We start from the raw sequence: 23,448 nt of genomic DNA, 5'->3' as shown, positions 1-23,448 counted from the left end.
AGACGTAAAACAGCAACAGTGTTTTTACGCACATGTTGTCTATTTATTTATTCACATTCTTACTTCTGTCTATATATATAGATATGATGGTGCATATATCTTCTATTTATTCACTTATTTATCTATCTGTCTGTCATAGAGTAGCTACTCTACCCAGATGGATTATGTGTTTATCTCCTCCCTTCTCCTCCTCCACTCTCTCGTCTTTTGGTTTCAAAAGTTAAACCAGATTTAAATACATTTCATTGTGTTCCAGTCGTGGATTGTAAACAGTTCGTCTGCAGACCTGCACCACACACTCATCAGTGAGATTTATTTCTAACATCAGGGGCCACCTACTTGGTCCAGCGTCCGGTTAAACATCGAGTTTTATTACACTTCCTTCCTTTAGAAGAAAAGAGATTGAACGCGGTTTGTTTTGCTCCGGGATCACACAGAAACTCTACCAGCGTCTTCTCGAACAGGGTGACATGTTTAGTCATGATTTGTGGTTGGTGTCAGGCGGGTGGTGGCCTCGGGTGTTATCAGTGGAGAGTGCTTCTATATTGAGAAACCTCTCGGGATAAACGTGCACTGAGAAATAAAATCAGAATAGTGGGACGATTGAGTCGGCTTTCTGACAACGCTTGGTGGACCTGTACCTGTGTGCAGCTCAGGTTTCTGGGTCAAAGGTGCATTCATGCTTCATGCAGCCGGGCCTCAGGGCAGAAGTTTGTTGATATGTCCTCCCTCCTTGACATCAGACTAAACCAGATAGAAGCCTCACATATCTTTACTTTTTTTTAAATTTAGAAGTGGATCACATCAGAAAAGAAAATGTCAGGAAATCAAATGTTTCAGTTGCAGTGAGACGAGATAAGAGATAAAAGCTGGTTTGTCCCACAGAGCAACAACATCCTAGAGCATAATTTACGCTGTTAGAGAGGAAACTCGTGTATGCTTGTGTGTGTGTGTGTGTGTGTGTGTGTGTGTGTGTGTGTGTGTGTGTGTGCTGTGGGCGTGGAGAAGGAGATGGGTCCTACCCTGAAGCCTTTGAGCTGAGCGCTGCTGCCACATGAGCCCAGTAGGAGCGAAGCGCACTCGCAGCGACAATCAAGTGGGTCAATCTGTGCGGCTCCAGCTCTGACTGGATAGTCTCTGCTGCCTGTTTGTGTTGTTTTTGTTGTTGTTTTATATTTGTGTGTGTGTGGAGGGAGCTGACTACCTGCCGCGGCACCCACGCAAACACACCTGACAGCGCGGAGAGGAGAGCAGCTACCCGGAGAGTTGTGTTTATTTTTTTTTTCTCTCTCCCCAAGAAAATACGCAACGATGACAGACGCGTTGGTTTTTTCACATCGAAGTTAGTGAGATCCGCATCCTCTTGACCCCCCCACCCACCCACCCTGTCCGTGGAAGGATGCGAAGGGGACACAGGATGAATTCCGTTTTCGTAGCAGTGTTACTCGGACTGGTGAGTTGCCGCTTGCATAATCAGCTTGTTTGTTAAATGTCATGTGTTAAGAAATTTGCGCAATTACGCACCGACAGGAGTCCGGCGTGAGGATGCTGTTAGCTGAGTTAGTGTGAAAGTTTTCTCCTCTCCTACTATTTTTTTTTAACATCCTCAGCTCTGTCACTTAAAAAAAAAGTCTGCAAGTTTTGCACATTTCCTCCACAATCTGAGACTTAATGTCACTTTACATTTGACAGATTTAACCCGCGCTAAAAGCCAAATCATAAAACTTTTACGTCTGCGCCCTTGCACCTGTCCCGTCCTGAGTGCACTGCCGTGATAGTGCACAGTGTGGTAGAGCTGATGTATGCAGCAGCAGCAGCAGCAGCAGCCATTCAGGTTGATACTCTATAGCTCCAGTTGCTGGATCCGTAGTTCCACCCTTCTCAGTTACATGTGGCCCTGCAGACAGCGGGATAATGACAATGTCGCAGAGGCAGAATGGTGAATCGACTGAGCACAGGTTTGTCTCGAGGAGCTGGGCAGCAGCTTGGAGGACAGGTGTCCTTAAGATTTGGATGAGGTACAGCAACTTCAGGTGTAAAAATAAATAAATAAAAATCTTTAAATCAGAGTTTCAGCTCGGAGGAGACAATTTACTCCCAAAAAAAGTCTGGTTCTTTTAACCTCCTGAGACATGAGCTTTAGTGTGGTTTGCGTTTTTAATTTCTCCAAGGTATTTGGGATCAGTAGGATTTAAGAAGAATAAAACATATGTCCTCATGTGTGGACATTGGGATTACTTCTCTGTACGTTACAGTAAAGTCACCGATGGGCAACAAAACCTAAAACTGTTTATTTCAATACTGAACATTGTTTTGCAAAGACGGACTCGCCATGAACCTAAAATTTATCCCCCTATATGAGGACGCGAGGTCTCAGGAGGTTAAAGAAGTTGTAGATTTGGTAAAAAGTTGACACTTCTTGTTAAAAGTAAAGAGGAGACATGGTTTATGAGGAGGTTCCTCATCTGGGACGCTGTGCACAGAAAGGCCACATGTTAAATTTACAGTAATATGATTCAGGGAAACGTCCGGGACGTTTAGTTGACAGGACGTGATGGACGAACTACGAGAGGGAAAGTGTGCACATCGTAGGAGAGGAAAATGAACACAGAGGGAGGTCAACACGAGCAAAGGAGCAAAAGTCAACGGCAGAAACCTCAGCAGAGGCCGTGAGTTTGTGGAGGTTTGGTTTTTGGAGCGGGCTGCATCACTGATACATGACAGCTGCTCCCACTGATGGCTATGCATCCTCTGCTGGCTCAGCACATGCAATATTGATAGAGCCTGAACCACCCCCAACCCCACTCTTCCTCCTCCTCCTCCTCCTCCTCCTCTTACCACCAGATCACATCCTTCTCTTCTTCCTCTTCTTCCTCTGTCTCTGTCCTCGTCTCATTTCATTAGAGATGATGATTCAGCGTAGTTTAAGAGGGTTCCTTCGTTTTGACGTCTGCAGCAGTTCGTGATCCGTAGCTGGATTAAAATCAGGCCCAGCTTATTGGGAGGCTGGTTTAGTGGAACTCTAATGGTTTAACAAGCGCTGACAGCTGAGGTCCAGGGGTTAAGTGCCTCGAACAGAGAATGGACCGGAGCATTAGTAAGATTGGTTGTAGCCTTCTTGTTGATGCTTCATGCATTTGTACGTTATGCAATCATCGTGCTCCCACCCCCCCCCCTCAAAAAAACCAATTACAAGACACAAGTCGAGCTTCAACTTGCTCCTCTTCCTTCTCTTTTCTCTGCGCGAGTTATTTGCTCAAATCGGATTAAAGATTCAGGTGCACAGTTTGGCCGACTGATGCAACTCGTCTCTTGGAAACATTTTTGGCGTTGCACCCACACCCGGAGCAAAGAACGGGGGCCAGAGAGAAACGACAAGCAGGAGCCGAACGCTGGAACTTGGAGCCGTTTCAAAAAGTGTCAGTCAGAAGTTTTCGAACAGGTTTGGTCGCATGTGAGGCTGCTGATGCGCTGCACGACAACGGGCGCGTGCAGCGCATGAGGGGGGCACTTCAGGGTAGAGGAGGGACTGATGCACCGTTACATGAAAAGAGTGAAATGCACAGACGAAAGCAGCTCGAATGCACATTTCTGAGAAAGCTGAGTGTGAAAACTGCTTTGTGCACAATCTGTGTTAAAATACGAGTTTTTCTAAACCACAGAGATTCGTTTAGAAATGACTGAGTGAAACAGGTGAAGCAATAACGTCGACACACAAAGCCCCCGGGCTCTTAAACATGGACTGCGTGGAAAGTGAAATACCGAGGACTTGAAGGTGAATGAGCCATGACACTGTCAAGGGGGCAAGATAACGTGCACACAAACACACACAAACACTAACGCACGAACACACCCATGCTGCCGCTGACTCAGAGGTGCCTGGGGGGACACCTGATGTTTTTGTAGAGCTCCTCTCTCCTGTCGGCAGCATTCCACACACACCTGAACCCTGACGCTTGACAGTTTCCTCGCAGCGCTCCCTCCTTCATCTCCGACGCATCGGTCAACGCAGCCACACGTGTGTTCGGGCTCTGACTCACATGCTGCTCATGTGGTGAGACATGCTTTAAAAATCTCACTCCCGGCAGTTTTTATTCATTCATTTTATTTATTTTTGCTGAGACCGTGGCATCAAAACAATGCGAAGATGTGCAGCACCGATCGGGCACAACATTATGACCACCTTCCTAATATTGTGTAGGTCTCCCGTGTGGTGACTCATCAGAGAATAGTTAAGTTAAGTTGGCATGTATTCATTAGGCTTCATTAGGCTCCTACTGCCGCAAACTCAACACTCTTTCTTTAACTGGTTTTAAACTGATATATGTGAATAAAAGCGAAGCCGAGTGGGCGTGGGCCTTCTGAGGGGGTCCTGTGGATCATCCCACAGATACTTGATCAGTTTGAGATCTAGTGAATCTGGAGGCCAGGTCAACACCTTGTCCTCTTCTTCATGTCTTTTTGAGTTGTTCCTAAACCGTTTTTTGTGCATCCTGCTGGGGATGGCTGCTGTAAACCATCAGGTAGTGTCATTGCTATGGGGTTGGGGGGGGAGGTGTCTGGTCTGGTCTAGGTGGGTGCAACATGTCTAAGTAGAATCCACATGAATGACAGCCACAACCAAAAGTTTTCCAGCAGAACAATGAATTGTCACAAGACGGTTAAAAGTTATTAATTTCTCCTGTCTGTGGTCATAATGTTATGACTGACAGGTGAACAGTCTGAAGTCTAACAGTAGAACATCCTAACTTCTTGAACAGTAGCTGGGTTTACATGGATCCGATAACAATCGGTTCAGAAGCCCAAACCGAATGGAAATGCTCCATATAAACACCTCAGTATTTCTGTTCGGAGTGAAGTCAGGCTCCGCTCTGTCTGGACGTGAATGCGCAGCGACGTTTCCTCAACTGGAGAGCTTGTTTTTAATAACAACTCTGAAAGAACTACACACTTAGATGACAGAAAAAAAAATATTGAACTGTTTAAAAAGGTCCATCAAAAATTCATTGGAGCCGAGATGGACCGAAGCTTGGAACAAACTCAGGACCGCTGGAAAACCTGGAAGACCGGCTACAATGGGGTTAAACACAATAGTAAAAGTAGATATGACCCCACAAACTTTCTGAATCAAGCTGCTCTAATTAATAATAAAATCAAAATAACAGACGCCTTCATGGCCTACGTCACTGTGGCGTCACATTGTTAGCTGGAGGCAGAACAGAGGGAAGCTTGAGGCCACTTTTTCACAAACGTGAAAATGTCGTCTTTGCTGTAGGTGCTAAAACTGAAAAACCAAAAACACTAACTTGAAGTTTTATCACATACCAGCCAGTCGTGGTTGGTCTTTAAAAGAAAAGATTGGAGTGAGACAATCAACAACAGCCTGCACACTTCATATCAGGTCAGATTAATATGTAATGCATCATCAGTTTCCGCCTGGAATCACGTTAAGTTAATAATCATTTACATGTTAATGCTAATGCTAACCGCTAGCTGGAGCACAAGTTGAAGTTGCTTTGTGTTTCCCTCCACAGTGGTTCCACTTACTTCTTGTAATATCTTATATATATCTCTGCCGTCTCTGTGTTCACATGGTTAAAAGTCATCGTTCAAATTCTTCATTCAGACATTGTTTGTGGCGTCTAACGATATGTTTGCCTCCAACTTCTCTTTCGTGTAGACGCTGTTTCTGAATTAGGTCCTGTGTAAATGTCTGGACGTTGCATGGTGGGCAAGTCCTGACATCCAGTGAGTGATGGACGATTTGACAAATTACGACAAGTTAATCATTATTTATCGGATTCATGTTACATGTTAATGCTAATGCTAACCGCTAGCTAACTCAGCATTAGTTGCGTGTTTCAGGGGTTTCCCAGCAGAAGTTGCATTTACTACGTTACCTTCCACTTGTAATATCTTTGTTGGAGAGGCTTCACTTGACCAGACTTTGTCCGCTCTGTGTCCTTTGGTGAAATCGTCCACACAGTGAGTGAAAAAAGTCCACTTTTTAAAAGAGTCAACTTTGTACAGTACCACTCACGGCCTCTGGGAGTGAGTGTTTCAGTATATTCTCTAAAATATACATTTTCCTCGTCCATTCTTGCCAAAACAGTCCGTTGAGATATGCTAACCGCTGTTTGAAGGATATAGTGTTTGAGATGTTTTGCCTCCAGTTAAGCTCCGCCCCTCAGAAAACATCACATTGTTTAGAGACTGTGAATGGCGTCTGCAGCACCTACAACGCCGATAAGACGAGAGATCTGAGCGCGTCACACATCTGTAAAACGTCCCTTCCAATTAAATGTAGTGGTGCATGTAAACATCAGATCAGAATCAATCACCTCACATGTAAACAATCGACACTTCAATCAGAATGAGAAAAAAGTCTCCATGGAAACGCAGCCTGAAACGAGCCCCGCCTCCTCCTCCTCCCCCTTCTCTTATATCTGGAGAGAATCAAAGACAGACCTGGAGTCAGAGGAGCTTTGGAGATCATGGTGCAGTTATAAAAAAAAAAGACCTGCTGTGAGAGGAAATAGGTTTAGTGTGATTTAATGTTAAAGGTCCACTCTGAGGTCTCACGTACACACCGACTGACTTACAGACACGTTTCGCCTCAGGCATGATTGCACAAGCTCGTACACATTCTCATGCATTATTCATAAACAGAGGAACGCACAAACATCTCCATCTGTCAACAGCTTACCGTTTGAAGCATGCACAGCAGAGTGGCGTTACGTGGCCTGGATGAGTGGTTTAGTTTGCTTTTGTTGAAGCATCTCGGCCTCATAAATGCCCCATTACAGTGTTTGTGTGACAGTTTGGCATCAAGTGCGAGTCAAATGTTGTGGTTTCACAAACTTTAAAAAAGCGGAGCCGTGCCTCCTCGTGACCTCGCGTTACAGATCCCATGTGTCTACAGGTTGCGAGCGCTGAGGCCGGAGATCGTTTCCACAGATTGTTTCATTTGAATTCGTCCAGAAGCCAGATAAGAAAAAAACAAATGAACTCGTATTTCACAGCAGCACAGAAAACAGAGACCAGAGGATCCAGAAAAAGTACAAATCTATCCCATTAATCATCTCACAGATATTCACATTCATCCAGGCGCCGCCTTCTTGCTCCTGTGTAACTGTTCCAAAATAAATCAGATAGGAAAAACTGATCTCTACTTCTCAGCATTCTGTTTATTTTTCTTCTTTTTTTGAGAAATACTGTTTGTTTACTCCACTTCTCAGCCGCTATAATGACACATAAACACAAGCTTCGCACTGAGACGCTACATAAAGTTTGCTTTCTTTGTACGACCAAGAAAACACTGCAGAAGAAATGCTAACTGGAGTTCATTGAAGACGTTTCATCCAGTTTTATAGGATTAGTTGAAGAGATGAGGCTTAAATTAGACCATGTCTGGGTGTTAGTCATCAGAAACTATCATGACTATTATTATTATCATTATTATTATTATTTTAATTGGTTTATTGAATTGGGACGATGCACATTAATCAACGCTGGTGCATTAACCGTCAGTTTAAATGTGCCGGATTTAGCATGAATGCTAATTTTCAGTCGTAGTCCAAAGACAGAGAAGACTTTAAAACAACAATCATACAACAGACAGTTACAGAACCAAACAAACAGAGACAGACACTATTATGATAAAACATTAATGGACCAAGAACCCAGAGAGTTGCATCAGAGTAAGAAAACTATTTAGGCTGTGTGTGTACATGTCTGGTTTATTTTTAACCAGAGTTTGAGATTTAAAATAAAAAAAGAAGAAGAAGAAAAAGTAGTAGTTGCCACAGTTTTGGATGTGTGAGAATTTAGTCCTATTCCTGGGTACGTTAGAGTCAGCTCTGGTTAGAGCTCTCAAACATGAGACAGACGTCCATAAATATTTGGTATCTGTCGAGGTCAAGAATATCAGACTTTTTTTAAGGACATTATAATGATGAAAATTAAGAGGATTCCTGTCCAAAGTTTTAACCGCCTTCTAAAAGAGAGACTTGGCAGGTTTTAATGTGTTTTCTTTGGTGTGTGTCCAGGTTATAAAACAGTGATTTATGAGTGAAGATATAACAGCATCATGCATGTGGACTTTAGGAAAATAGGACACAGGAAGTTTACTAGAATCTACTGAATGTTTTTTTTTTTCTAATTTAAAAAAACAAAATAAATTCGACACAGACTGGTCTCTGACGTCATCTGTAATAAAAAACACAGTAGAAAATAATGAAATCAATATTCTTGACCTGAACACGTTGTGCTTCGTACTGTGAGCTGCAGATATGTATAGACTGTATAAAAACAGGCTGCAGCTCAGCACCTTCAGTAGCATTTAATAGTGCAAAAACAGCAGTGGAAACTTTAACTAAGATACTGAACAGGATTACAAAACTACCAAACGCACTCACAGGGAGGCAAAAAGGATCCTAACAAAGGCGGCGTGAACAGACTTCGATGTGACTTGAAGGATGATGAGGTTGAAACAGTCTGGAACAGGACAAGGGGAGATTCAGACTATATATACACATTAGGGTAAACGGGGAACAGGTGGAAACAATCAGAAATCAGAGAAGTCTCACAGGCAACACATGAGGGAAGGAGAGTTACATTTCAAAATAAAACAGGAAGTCATGACACGCGGGCAAAATATCAGAAGGTTATTTCTCTGCATCTAAAGCTTTAAGAACTTAATCAAATGGTTGATGTGCTGCCTCCTTCTCTCTGTTACCACAGGACGTTTGGTGAAGCTGTTACTGACTGATGCCCAGAGGGTTTGGATTGTTCCTCTGATAGCGTTAGCATTAGCATGTCTTTTCAGATGCTTTGCAGTAGCACTTTTGTTGTATTTCAGGACTGACAGGTTTCATCTTTAGTGAAGTATTTCCACACACTCGACCTACTGCACTCGTCACCTGTGTCCTCGGAGGCGTCCATGTTGTTAATGTGACTGGTCGACTCTAGTGACTATTATCAATAAAGTCATTTTTTTATGTGTTTCTTTCCATTAACTGAATGTGAATGTTGCTGTGCTTGCAGGTTGGGGCCCTGGCCAATAAGGAGCCATGTTTTTCCGGCCAGTACACGGCCAGTGGAGAATGCTGCAAGCAGTGTCAACCCGGTGAGGGCGTCTCCAAACCGTGTGGGGCCACACAGACGGTGTGTGAGCAGTGTCTCGACAGTGAGTATCACACAAACAACATCATCATCTTCATGTTTCAGCTTTATTTATGTAGCACTTTAAAAAAAACAGTGGAAACAAAGTGTTGTACACTGGTAAAATAAAAGTATAAGACTTAAGCAGTGTTGCCACAGAGTGATTGCTCCTTTAAAAGGTGATTTATTACGTGGTTTTAAAAGCAACTAAATCAGATTACAAGTTCTTTTACTGGTTTCGTTCGTATTGGAAGTGGATTTTTAACAGTTTCAACTTAAAATGTCTTTATTAAAGAGGCATTTCCTCTCCAACGTAGGACTAAAAGACTAGCTTCTTCACCCTTACTGGTTTTGTACCAACGTCCATTTTCTTGTTTTGTGTTTTTTTGGGGTAGTGAGGGATGTGTTAGCTTAACCGCGTCGTGCTGTGACTCTAAGTGTTTCTTTAAATTCGATGTTGTGTTTTTGAAGCTTGATAGCACAGAGCCCAGAGTGGACGGTGAAACTTAATATTGTCGCCTTCAGCTGACACAAACTCTAAATTGTGGCTGTGTTTTCAGCTCTTCATTGTCGTTTATGTGTGTGTTTATGTCGGCGTCTCTGCGCATGTGTTGTCCTCATGCTGAAAACGTGACTTGTGGCAAAGCTATGCCCCCCCCAAGGAGAAAGCAAAAATATATCTTTTTACTGAGGAAAATGGGAAAAATAGTGACGCACACTCAGTACGTTTACATGCATGTGAAAAAAAAATGGATTATTGCCTTAATCCGACTTTAACTGGACAACTTAAGTGCATGTTAACACGTTACTCCGACTAAAATCGTTTTAGTTTTTGATGTGATTAAAACACCCAGATTATGAGATTGGTAATTGATTTTCTCCACCATGTATACGCCTTAATCAGACTTTAACTGGACAACACAAGTGCACATGCTCCATAACGAATAAAACATCCAAGAAAGCAAGAAGAAGAAGTAGAGAAGAAGGTAAACAGAGCCGGTAGAAGAACCACCTGAGGAGTAGCGCCATATATCTATATATCTCAACGAGAAAACATTAAAAAGCTGAACTGTTATCCATTTGGTTGATGTTTAAATGCTGGTCTGACGCATGAACGACGACATGAACGAGGGGGTGTGTGATGAGCAGTGGTTGGTCGTTCTATAGTTTAGCTTCTACTTGGACCCTAAAATTAAATATGCATGTTAGTCGTTGCTTACTGGAACAAAAGATGCACTGGAGGTACGTTCTCAATGCCTCTACCATCCAAAATGTCACTGCAGTCCATCTTCTTTCTGGGCAGAAGAGAATTTACAATGATTCACATGGAACGAAGCAACATGAACATAAACATGAACATGAACGTGAACATGAACATGAATGAACGTCCTGTACCGTCCACACACACGTGTTAAAGCCGAGACGTCATGCGGGGACGTATTCAGAGCTCCGTCGTCTCTAATAGTGATTTACTGTTTCATCTGTCCCAAAGACAAATGTTAAATCGCCGCCCGTCTGACATTCTCCCCGTAAGTGATGTCCTCCTCAGACAGATCCCAGGCTGTGCTCATCGTCACTGGAGGAGACGGGCGCATCGTAAATCACTGCAACGCTTGTGCAAGTTTTGATTTAGCACCCGTACATCGCCTCCATTCTGGTCACACTAAGAGCCTTCTGTAGTTTTTTTTTTTTTTTTTTTTGCAAAGCCCTCTTGTGATAGCATGACATTAACAGCTTTGTTAAGTTGTCATCCTGTTCTTTGGGTTTAACCGTTCACTCCCGGGGACGACGTTAAATATGCATGTTAAGAGCTGCTTATTAGAGCAAAAGACGCAGTAGAGGCGCTTTGGTGATGCCACTTACAGGGATATGGGATAAAAAATTCAGCACGATAAAAATAGAATAATTCCCGTCTGTCTCTACGTTCTGTCTAAGATGATGCTGACAAGTTATAGTCAAATAAGCTGCTTCACTACAGGTTTAAGTAGGAAGAGAAAACATCCCTTCATCTTCCCTTCTCTTGCTTTGCTTCCCATACAGAACAGACTGAGTGAGTTTTTCATTTTATTCTTAATTTACCGTAAAGTGACCAGCTACCGTAATAACTGTAGTCTGCGTGCAGCATTTTTTTTCTCGTTTAGTTTTCAGGGACAGCTTTAGACGGGGGGACAGGTTCCCCAAACCGGGGGATGTCTGGTCGGCGGCTGCTTTCTTTCTCCTGACCCATTTTCTGGCTCTTGTCGTTCTCTGGTTTGTTCTGCGTTGTTCCACATCCACCTTCTGATACCTGAACCACTTCCATGTGGATTGATAAGGAGCCTCGTTTAGCCACAGATGATCCAGGGTTAAGATCATGGTTAGGGTTATGGGTCTAGGGTTATGAGGGTAGGGTTATGGAGTTTACTGGAGGATGTGGAATAAATTTGCTGTGTTTTTATCCTTAGCTATTATCTTTTTTGTGAACCATACAAACAAATTTGGGACAAATTTGTGCCACATCCATCGTCTGATATCTGATTCAGATCCAGATATTAGAGGACGCTGATTAACCCTAACCCAAACTTGCTTGTTTTTGCCGGTATATCGTGCACAAAAAGATTCCCAGCCACTACCATCCAAACTTTCATTGCACTCCATCGAAAAAAAAGGCGTATTGTACTGAACCATCATAGCAGCACAGAAATGCTAATTTAAGGTCATTAGTGCAGACTCAACGCTGAAATCCGGAGCCGATCTGCTCAAATAAAAATCATAGCTTTTCCAAACACGTTTTCAGGTCAGATTTATCTGCCGTTTGTACGGATGTGTCGTCTCTGAGCGGTGAAACAATCCCTAGAGTCGGGCGCTGAAGCTAAACAGAGAAGTCATCATCCGATTGTGCGAGGGGAAGCGCTGTCAAATAATCAGCAGGATATCTGAATCCATTTAAGATGTATAAAAACATTATTATTATCATAAAACCTCCGCCTGATACGAGCCAGACGCTGAGAGATGAGTTTCTTTTTTTAAAAAGTGGAGCAGATTTGAGGCTCCATGTGAAGCCGGTTCAGCTTTGTGGGTGAACTGGATGCCAGAAGTAACCGGCCTCCTCTCTCCTTGACCTTTTACCATGTAGGGAAACAGGCAGAGTCGGCCTCAGAGACTTTACAGAGACAGTGGTTTTGAGAGGATGCACGAGAGACAGGGACCGGCTCCAAATGCTGCTGCAGGAATAAAAAACTAAAAAGAAAGAAAGAATAAACTGTAGCAATTAGTGCATCAGATGAGCTGCGGTGTGTCTGTAATAAGGTGCAGATTTAGACTGAGGACTAAAGAATCTTCTTTATTTCTTTATAAATCACATGAGGTCAAAGGTCAGGTTAGCCCTTATGAGCCCAGACCAGCTGTACTTGTCCTGTTTCATCTCCACTTATTTGCCCATTCGTCTCTCTGGGAACGTTCCCAGAGTTTTCCCTGCACAAATTCCTCGATCAGCTTTCGTCCCAGGCCAGGAAATGGCTGTAAACCTCCCCGGGTCCAGTGAAGGATGGAAAAGCATTTGCCAAGGAGCCCCCCTCACGTCTCAGGCTTCAGGTCATGAGAGAAGTCACAAAGAATGTGGACGCGGAGACGTTATTTATTTGCGTTTGTGCCGCTTCTTTGGAAAGATGGATGCTTTTATAAGTGCATCTCTACTAAAGAAAAAACCCCTCCACCGCTTCTCAAAGTGACTTCTGTACTAGATCCTGGTGCAGACAGTGAATCCGGGTCAGACGAGCTCAGTTACATAGACAGAAAACATGCAACAGTTTTTGAAAGCTGAGACGTTTCCTTTTACAGCATCAGAGGATGGTGTCGTTACACCGAGTTAATTACTGTCAGGTATTAAAAGTTCTATGTGTTACAGGAAAATTAGGCGAAAAGTTTTACTCACAGGACATTTACTGACTATTGTATAGTTGAAACAGGTTAAAATATAAAGTGCAGGTGTAGATTATGAGGTTTAGGTGATAAAGGTGAGCGGGAGAGTTTCTGACCAGATGTCAGCTGTTGGTTCATATTAATTGTATGATAAGTATTTTATTTTATTTGGAATCTATGGGAGCGTGTTGCATTCACTTGAGGGTTTTTGTGTGGCAAAAAAAATATATATTTTATTCAGTTTTTATTTTTATTTCTGAGAAAAAATATTATATTTTACGAGATGAATTTCTATACTGCATCTTTATTATTCCATCCAAGAATTTTTTTCCCAGAATAACTGAATTTTATGTTGGATTAGTTTATTCTCAGAAATACACAACATTATCCTGTAAAATATATATATTTATTTTATTATATTATAATATTTTTTATATTTTTTTATTTCTTTGAAAAACAAAAACACATCATTATAAATATACTATATATAATTAGAATATTTAACATATATTATATTCTTATAATTTATTGCACATCCACCATATAATTGTGTCTTTGTGCGTCTGTAATATTTCACGTCTTTACTTTCTGTTGTTTCTGGCCGACTGCCCACAGATGATGGCCTGTTTGATGGCTGTGATTTCCACACAGTGTCCAGTCAGAGGGGGGGTTAGAGGGGGTAGGAGTGGTAGAGTGTGGGGGGGGGGTCCTGGCTGAGGTGCTCGTCCAGCTTAAACACTCAGAGAAGTTTGGACGAATGAGCAGATAAAGATAAGTGGAGATGAGATGGGATGAGTGCAGCTGGAAGGGAGTCAGGGTGAACTTCTCAGCTAATGGTTCACACACACGCACACACACACACACACACACACACACACACACACACACACACACATGCACACACACACACACACACATGCAGCGCTGCAGAGTCAGGACTCTCCTTTTATGGCCGTTGAAAACAAAGCGAGGGATTGAATGTTAGACCAGGTCCTGTTATGATGTGATGTGTCGAGCCAGGAACAGACCGTCTGCACCCCCCCCCCCCCTTCCTCCCCCCTTCCTCCCCCTCATCGCCTCCCCCTCCCATCCTCCCATCCAGCCCCTCCCTCCCTCCCTCCATTGCTGCGGGCCACTGTTATTAATGTATTGACTTGCATTATTGATGCATGGCATTATGATAATGGCTCTGAGAGCACTCCTGGGGAGGGAGGGAGTGAGGGAGGGAGGGAGGGGGGGCACGCTCTGGATTTTAGCTTCTGTTTGAGGAGATGGAGGCTGTTGCAGAACATAATGGTGTGGATGGGGGGGGGGGGGGGGGGGGGGTCCACTTCTGAAGATATAATTAAACAAAAATGCGAAGGACTCAGATATCAGCCTCCCTCTGCTTCTCTTTTCTTCTCTTCTCTTCTCTTCTCTTCTCTTCTCTTCTCTTCCCTTCTTCCGTCTATCTGCCCTCATCTGTTTTAATCTCTGCATCATCAGAGCCGTGGTTGGTCCGTGACGCACGCCCCCCAGAACCTGATACGCCGTGAGACACTGACCGATGGGGGGGGGGGGCAGCACCAGCAGCCTCCACACACAGGTTTATTTTAGTTCAGAGGTGAAAGAGGAACTGGAAACTGAAACTGCAGCAAAGTGTAAGAATCCAGAATCCAGACGAACGAAATGCTCACACCGACCAGCCAAAACATTATGACCACGCGATGACAGGAATAAAAAAGGAATGAGACTCAAACCAGGCGGTGGCAGATCAGTGTTCTGCTGGGAAACTTGACTTGGACGTGTACCACCCACCGAGACCAAGACAAGACCCCCCCGACCCCCCCTATAGTAATGACACTCCTTGATGGCAGCAGGATGCAGTCTGACACAGACACACACACACACAAAAAAACGCTTTAGGAACAATTCATTCATTCATTTTCTGTAACCTTTTGTCCTCTGGAGGGTCAGTGCAGTCAGGGGGTTCGGAGGGTGGGGGTGGGGGTGGGGGTGGAGGTGGGAGCCTGTCCCACCCTGGACAGGTCTCCAGTTTATCTCAGGGCTAACACACGCTAACGCTAACGATCATGCACAACGGAGACCGACATGATCTAAGGCATCGGTGAATGTTTGCTGGTTTTGTAGTAGTATCAGTAGTTTTATTCAGTCGCGGAACAATAGATACTTGTAGTAGTAGTTGGTATAAACAGGTTTAATTACAGCGACTGAACAGACTCAGGCAGAAGCAAAAATCCTTGTAAATGTCAAACCTACACTCTAAACAATTTAAGAAATAAATCATTCACATCTGTAGCTCTTGTTGCACATTTTTAAATTCATACTAAACTCCAGTTATAGAAATGCTTCTCGTTTTAATGCATTTTTTGTTTTTGTACAACACATTTCTCGACTTCAACGACCTCTCAGATCACAGCTTCTCTCCCGCATTAAAAAGAACTATTTAGATTTTGCATTATTTTAAAATAATAGAATAAATCATTCAGCTTCGTAACCTGATAACACTTTGGGTTGTTGCTTAAACATCTGGATGATTTAACAGCTGGTTGGGGAACAAATGAGCGGCTTAACGACGAAATGAAATGCAGCAGGAGTTTGGTTCTGTTTGGAACTTTAAACCCACGGCTGCTTTGAGGCCGAGTCTCAATCTAACAGTTGCTTTTTATTAATTCAGTTGGTTTTTTTATGATCCGTGAAACCTGCCAGAATCATAACTGTAAATCACGTTATTTATTTCATCTGAAGTGAAACACTCAACATGTTTTAATCATTTCTTTGTGGGAGAGTATTTTTGCGTGCTGTATGATAAAGATTTTGAGATTGCACTTTCCACCCCCCCACCACCTCCTCCCTCCCTCCTCCCACCCTCCTCCCTTTCTCTGCTCTTACAAATGGGTCTGTTGCATAATTTAGTGTGTTTCCCAGTTCTCTATCCAGCCGAAATACAATTCCATAAAACATGCAATATTGATCACGTCCTTTCAGGAGATATGTCTGTACTATAAATCTTGCAGGTAGACAAACCATTTGCAAAGAAAACACACATGTGATCCAATGCTGTTCGTCATCTGAAAGACTTAAAAACGAACAAATGATTTAGATTTTATTATTCGTCCTCTTTGCAGTTGGAAGAAGAAGCCGTTCCTAAACTGTGAACTCTTACGTTAAAGTGTTTGGAGAGAAGAAGAAATATTTATCCAGCGGAGACATTTTTTCTAAACTCTAAAATTAAAGGCAGTAGGTAAAATAAATTCTAGTTGGAGGGAAATTTCTCATTCTTACACCAGACTATACAAATCGCACAATCAGTCCGGTCGGACTGTGAAGTGTGTATCTTATCTTCTGTCTAAAGACACAGGTCTCCATGCAGATTTAATCAGCCTACATCAGAGTCATGCACGTAAAATTATTTCCAGATTTATGCAGCAATGAAAGGCTAAAATAGGAATACAAGGATTTTTCTGTGCAAATAAGTTTTACAAATTCTCATTTTGTCACATTTAAAAAAAGTTTTAGACATATTTTTTATGCACTACAAATACTTTTAAAGATTTTCTAAAGAAACCGTTGGTGTGGTGGGAGCTGCAGGGTAAGGAAGGTACAGAAAAATAAGAAAACAGGACAAAAACTTAGGAACCAAAACACCACAAGACATCAACAGGGACTATAACCTCCTGAGACCCGGCGTCCTCATATGGGGACGTTACGTTTTAGGTTTGTTGCAGCTTATTCTGCTTCTTTAAGACCCGTTGTCCTCATAAGGAGACACTTTTGTCTTGTTAGTAAAAGGTCAATGCACTTGTTTATTAACTTTTATTAACTTTTCTAGTTTGATGTGACATGAAAATTAAAAAATTAACAAGTACTCATTTGAGGACGCTGGGATTCCATCGTTTCCGGTTTCATTTTTTCGTACGTGTTGGTGACTTAAATTGTAAATACACTGAAATAATCCCTGTGTTCACATAATTTCCTTCAGTTCAAAGATGGTGTTTATTGTATTTATTTATTTATTTTTACTTCTTAGGTCCTATTAATCCCAAATACCCAAAGATCTCAATCTTCTCTAAAAAAAACTGAGATGAATTCCAAACAAATGCTTGGGTCTCAAGAGGTTAAAGGAGGAAAACACATGAAGTAAAACATGAAACAAAACTTTAAGAACGGAAACAGGAAACAGGATATTGAAATAGAAACAGCAGTTATCTCTTCTATCTCTTATCTCTCAGATATAAATCTTCAGTCTCCGTTTTACGTCCACACATTCAGCAGAAAGAGCACTGACAGGAATTAGCAATGGAGATCATGTTAGTCCAGCTTTAGCTTCTCTTCATCGGCTCTAACCTCCTTACATACAAGCTCCATTGTATCTTAAAGACCTCATTGACCCATATTGCCCCAACAGATCACTACGATCTCAAAGTTCAGGTTTTCTTGTGGTTCCTAGAGTTTCAGAAAGTAGAAACTCTAAAACTAGAACCAGTTTGGGTTCGGGAGGCAGTTGTTAGTTATGCTGCTGTACAGCATGTTAACCCTCCCCTCCTCCTACATCTTCTAGAGCTCAATAAACAACATCTGTTGCCGTGGTCTCATCAACCTGCCCCGGTCTTCATGGCCTCCTGCAGTTATCCACTCCCCACCTGGACGAATAATCCTCCAACCTGCCCACGATTCCTCTTATACCCTCAAACTGTCATGTACCATCCTCAGATTCCACATCTTGTATCAGATAAGCTGCAGTTGTCTGCAGATTGCCTGTTACGTTAAAAGTTGCATTAAATATCTGTCGTCTTGTTGTGTTGTGTTAGCTCCAGTAGCCCCGTCTGCCTTGGCTATAGTTACGTCTGCAAGATATACAGGACGTATGTATCGGCCGACATATCGACCTTTTACATGCCATTCGCATTCTACGTCTTCTCGCCATCAACAGCTGATTTGTGCTGGACTGCTGGATGAAAACAAATGTCTGTAGCAACAGGACGAAAGCCGCAGATGCTCCATGTGATCTGTCATTTTGCCGTAACTGTGTTTGTTTACTGTCGCCTTAGTAACGCGGAGTAACGTCCTCCCACTTTGGTTCCACTTAAACTGGTGTGAATGTGGGCTGGTTTCCCAGAAAAGCACCGAGGTTCTCAGACTCAGAGTCTTAACTGGACTTTCTTTTCCTCTTTCAGGCGAAACTTTTTCCGAGAACTTCAGTCACACGGAGAGATGCCAGCCCTGCACGGAATGCAAAGGTCTGCTGCGCATGGAAACGCCCTGCACCGACTCCGACGACGCCACCTGCGTGTGCAACTACGGCTACTACCTGAACAGCTTTTCGCAGCGCTGCGAACCCTGCACCAAGTGTCCCGAAGGCCAGGGCATGCTGTTGGCCTGCGAGATGGACCACGACACGGTGTGTGAGGAGTGCGTCGGGGACACGTACTCGGACCAGGAGAGTTCTCTGGAGCCCTGCATCCCCTGCACCACCTGTGATGAAGAGGAGGTGCTAAGCCCATGCACCTCTGTCAGTGACACCGTTTGTCAAGGTATGTCCACGTCATGGTGTAGCTGCAGGAGCTGTCAGGTTAAGAAACAAACCGCATACGTGAGTGTGGGCTCTGCTGACATGTCCTCACACGTGTGGTCTGCTTGTACAACTCATTTCAGGCCGCATGCTTTATGTCATGTGAACGCTTGCAGCCAAATGGAAATGTAAAGCTTGTTTGCTTAAGAGTTAGACATGAACATCACCCCACTCTCAGTATGGAAGGTAAACATCAAGGTACGCCCAGTTAGCCAGTTAGCTTAGCATATTAAATCTTTAAATTCCAATGTGGTGAAAGCTTTGGATTAACAGAAAAACTCCAACGGTTTCCGAAAGTTGAGACGTTGCACATTACAGCCATGAACCAAGTAGAGGTTATTACTCTTATAACGTGCAAGAGATTGTAAATAACTGGCAGATATTGAAAGCTTCATATGTGTTGGCAAAGACACAGAGTCTCGGGACATTTTCTGACCTTTTCACAGTTGAAATGAGCCCAAATATAAATAAATAGACCAGGCCGACATTTTGAGGCTTAGGCGTTTCTCAAAATGTCACACTCTCACATGCACTGACCTTCGTTTATAACCCAACGTGGTGCAGAAAGTAGCATTTTGATAATGGTTTGATGCTCTTTTATTTTTTTAATTCTGGTGAACCCAACCAACCTGCCTGGGTAGTTTTTCTGGGTGGTCCAGCTTCATCCCACAGTCCAAAGACATGGTCCAAGTCCAAGGAGGCTCCAGTCTGAATGAATGAATGGATGAATGGGACTTAAATGGCAATATCTGCTCATCCCTTTGTAGAAAACATTGTGCTGATAGTGGATGATCCAGACACTGGCTGTCCAAGAATCTGCCCACAATCTGCATGAAGAATTTGGTTGTTTAATTATATTTAAATAGCATCAGTAACAATACAAATTGTCTCAAGATGCTTTAGCAGAACGTGGCCTGAGACTCTCTGAGCAAAAACCTTGAGCAGAAACTCACCGTGTACCCCAGAGTTGGATTAGTGAGACAAAGCATTTTTTTAATCAGTCCGGCCATTGTCCTAATCTGGCAACGCAGCTGTTAGCTTTAGCTTAGCATAGCTGTTGTAATGTAGGGTTGCCAATTAGCCGATCATTTGTAAAAGTGATAAATAAACTCTTCCTAATTGGTTCTTGTGGCCTGTATATTCACATCGAGTACAGGGCAAATTTGGGATTCGGGACTATATTCCAGCAAAGCACCTAAAAACCAGTCACACCGGTGTGTTGATGGAAGTTGGAGGATTTGCTGGTGCTTCTCTTAATCCCTTCGTGTTAACTGCATTGGTATTTTTACTCCATGTGAATGTACAGCTCACAAGAAACAAGTAATTAGGAAAGAGTTTATTTTGCGAACAATTGGCTAATTGGCATTACAATGCCAATGCTAAGCTAAAGCTAATGGATTAGGACAATTCCTGCACTGACACTTATCCAACTCTGCGGAAAGTGAGTGACTGAATTTCACACAGAGATGGCGTATCCCGTATGAAAACATCTCATGGGAAAACATCTGCTTAGAGACAGAAAAAGAGAGAGGAGAACATACATCTGACTGAAGCAATGATTAAAAACGAGAAAATCTAAACAAATCTGCCACCGCTACAAGTCAATGCATTTCATATGATTCCACAGTCTGATAGAAAATCTATCAAAAATGTTCCCTCCACTTGCTGGGCCATTTATTTTTCCGCTGTCTAACCACATGACCTTATCTAAACACGGGGCAAGTTTATCATGAACTTCTGTCCAGAGTAAATTTGAATGATGGGCTGCACTGCAAAGGGTCAAGATGATGCTGAATAGAATCTGCTGGAGTTCATTGTTTGTCGGTGGACATCCACTTCATCAAACCATCACCAGCTCCACACTCTAGACATTGTTGGACCGTCGTCCCAAATGCCAGCAGGAAGCTTCGTGTCATTGTCTTTGTCGACTCATCCCATCCAAAGACACAAAGGCCACTTCTCTCTCCACGCCGAGGGTTTACAAGGAGGTCATATCTCCGAACAGGGCTCTGAATTATATATATATTTTTTTTTATATCATTGCACCCGCTGCACTATCACACTACAAATCAGGAATTCCTTATGACTGGAGTCACTGCTCATTCCAATGATCTGATGCCTCACAGATTAAATCAACGCTTTTGTGAGATGACAATGAAAGGAGTCTGTTGATGGGCCATGCAGCCCGCCGGGGCCGCGGTCTGAAGGATGTTGTTATCACAGGGGACAACTCAGAGCGGAGTCTCAGGCTAAAGGGAGTCTTTTGTACCTCTCCCATGATCTTGTTTGGCCTGTGACGACTTGTGGTTAAGTCCATGGCGCTGATTCAAGAATCTAATGAGTAAAAGAGAAACTAACGTAGAGTACGCTGCAAATGTTTCTGGGCTTTACTTCTTCCTGCATCTTCTTAAAGTGAAATCATTATTTGTCCCGTGTATTTGCAGAGTTTAAAGCTTTTTAATGTTTTATGTATGAGTTACTGTTGGCGGCCTACGCTGGGCAGACGCTAGGGGTTGTACGAGTTGACATCGCTAATAAAAACCCAGTAGAAAGTAATGAAATCTATATTCCTGATCTGAATACACATGCTGAGAACAGACGGCTCGTGTGCTGCATGCGCTGAGCTGCAGATATGTATAGCCTGTATAAAAACAGGCTGCATCATCACTAGCATTTAATAGTAGTCCACAGTGTGTTGTTAGATGGGATAGTGTGGCAGGTATTTATCTGCAGTTAAAGATCTAATAACTTTCCTCTAATAACCTTCTCTCTGTTACCTCAGGACGTTTGGTGAAGTTGTTACTGATTGATGTCCAGAGGATTTGGATTTTCCTCTGATAGCGTTAGCCTTAGCATGTCTTTCCAGATGCATTGCAGTAGTACTTTATCATCATTAGCATCATCATTAGTGAAGTATTTCTACACACTATTTATTAGACTTTATTTAACCAGGTTGGGGAGAAAGGGCCAAGACGGCAGCCTAGGAAAGTTGCAGCAATTAAGAACAGCGAGAATTTGCCATCTTGTCAGCAATTCACACAACAACACATATAAAATACGATAAAATGGAAGATGAAAACAACAGGACCAATACTCAGGATTTACATTTAAACAAATTTTATGAAACACGGGCGATCGGTTCCTTTAATTTTCTGCAGTGAGTTCCAGGCAGCAGGTGCAGAGTAACAGTTCAAATCACTGGAACGTAAACAGTAATCGCTTTGGTTCCTCACCTGTCTTCTAGGGGGCGGCCATGTTGTTATCGTCACGTGATCTAGTCGACATGATGCTCTTATAGACGCTACAGATTAAACTTGTTAAACTCATGCGTTATATAAAGAAAACTTAAAATGTGCATGAACGAGAGTCGATTTCACTGACCTCGAGTTGCAAAATAAACCATTTACAATTTATTTAACTTGCATATTAAACTGAAACTACACACAGTCAGCATTAAAATGTATAACATGTGGGTTCATGCGACTAATAAATTGTGCAGCGTTTGCTCAGCTCCCAAAACAAGAACCTGGGAAACTGTAGCCGGAGACAGAAAAGGTCATTTGATAAACAGAAGTGGACACAGTGTGCTCGACTCCAAGTGCCCTCCAGCTGTTAAAGGGAAAAAAAAAAAAAAGACAAACACATCTTCCATTGATGATGATGATGATGACGCTCGGAGGCAGCTTGAATCAGTGCTGGGAGCGAGGCGTGGCGTTCAGAGAGATGATTCATGCGAGATCAAGATATAAGGAGCCAGGGCTCTAATAGTAAAACCTCATTTAGATTCGAACTAACAAAGTCTACCTCATGATGAATGTGAGCTTGCTGCGGTTCCAGGCATGATGACTTACAGCCCGCCGTCTATGGGCTTCATTGTCATATGTTATTCTTCACTCTAACCCGATTATGCGCCTTTTATTTCTAATGTAATCTTTTTACCAAAAGCACAAGCGTTATCAAGGCTCGCAAATCTGTTGCGCTGCCAGACGCCCACGTCCATTAATGCCGGGGAGTCGGGCGACGCAGGCCCTGAAGGCTAAACACAGCCAGGAAGAAGGTGGAGGGAACGGGAGGAAGGCCGCTGACCATGAAAAGACGAGTCGTAACTTGAGACGTCGTTTAACTGAAGGCTAGTGCAGGTTATCGACATTTAGTTCAGGTTGTGGATTCTCTCTTACGCAGTTCCTTATGTGGAAGCGAGCTCATCTGACATGTGGGGTGCAAATCTAATTTCCCACAACTCTTCCAGAGGGACTAATGTAATGTTTTGAGGCTCTCTTGGTAAAACACACTAACACTGACCAGACTTATTCGGGCTTAGACCCACGTCGGAGTTGACGAGTTGAAGGGAAGATGCTTATCTGAAGACGTGTGATATGACTTCTATTCTTCTGCAAGGCCGGCACGGCGAGGCCAGAGGTCGGAGGTCACGGTGGACGGCTCGTACGCCGTGGGGGTTTTGTGGGATGATCGGGCAGTGTGAGTTTCCTCAGGGGACGTGCACTCTGCGACATGATTAAGTGGGCGAAAATGTGGGATTTTATTAGAGAATAGAATAGAGTTGAATGAAGTAGTAAACCAGTGCCATGATGCTTTAATCATCAGCCTCCTAGAAGAAGTGAGGAGCCCAGTGGATGGAAAAAATACTACAGATGAAAATATGATTATTTCAATCCTTGTTTTTGATTCGATCTGTCTCTACAATCTGTCTTTAGAGCTCTCAGATGATACAGACGTATTCTAGTCAAATAAGCTGCTTAACTACAGGTTTAAGTTGTTGAATAAACTGCAGCGACTGATCAAACAAATCTGAA

General features: G+C 43.0%; 1 protein-coding gene across 1 annotated transcript in view; it reads left to right on the top strand.

Annotated features, from left to right (window-relative positions):
• The first annotated feature begins 1,070 nt into the window (after window positions 1-1,070).
• ngfrb (nerve growth factor receptor b) overlaps window positions 1,071-23,448 on the top strand; it is a 42,404-nt gene continuing 20,026 nt past the window's right edge. The window contains exons 1-3 of the mRNA XM_047609973.1: window positions 1,071-1,453; window positions 9,046-9,187; window positions 18,240-18,596. Of these exons, the coding sequence (XP_047465929.1) occupies window positions 1,400-1,453; window positions 9,046-9,187; window positions 18,240-18,596 (553 nt within the window). The 5' untranslated portion in view covers window positions 1,071-1,399. The remainder of the gene's footprint in view (window positions 1,454-9,045; window positions 9,188-18,239; window positions 18,597-23,448) is intronic.

This window comes from Mugil cephalus, chromosome 16, assembly GCF_022458985.1.
Source record: "Mugil cephalus isolate CIBA_MC_2020 chromosome 16, CIBA_Mcephalus_1.1, whole genome shotgun sequence".
NCBI classification, from domain to species: domain Eukaryota; kingdom Metazoa; phylum Chordata; class Actinopteri; order Mugiliformes; family Mugilidae; genus Mugil; species Mugil cephalus.
The sequence above is the reverse complement of the archived record's forward strand: the minus strand, read 5'-3'. Positions and strand labels throughout refer to the sequence as shown.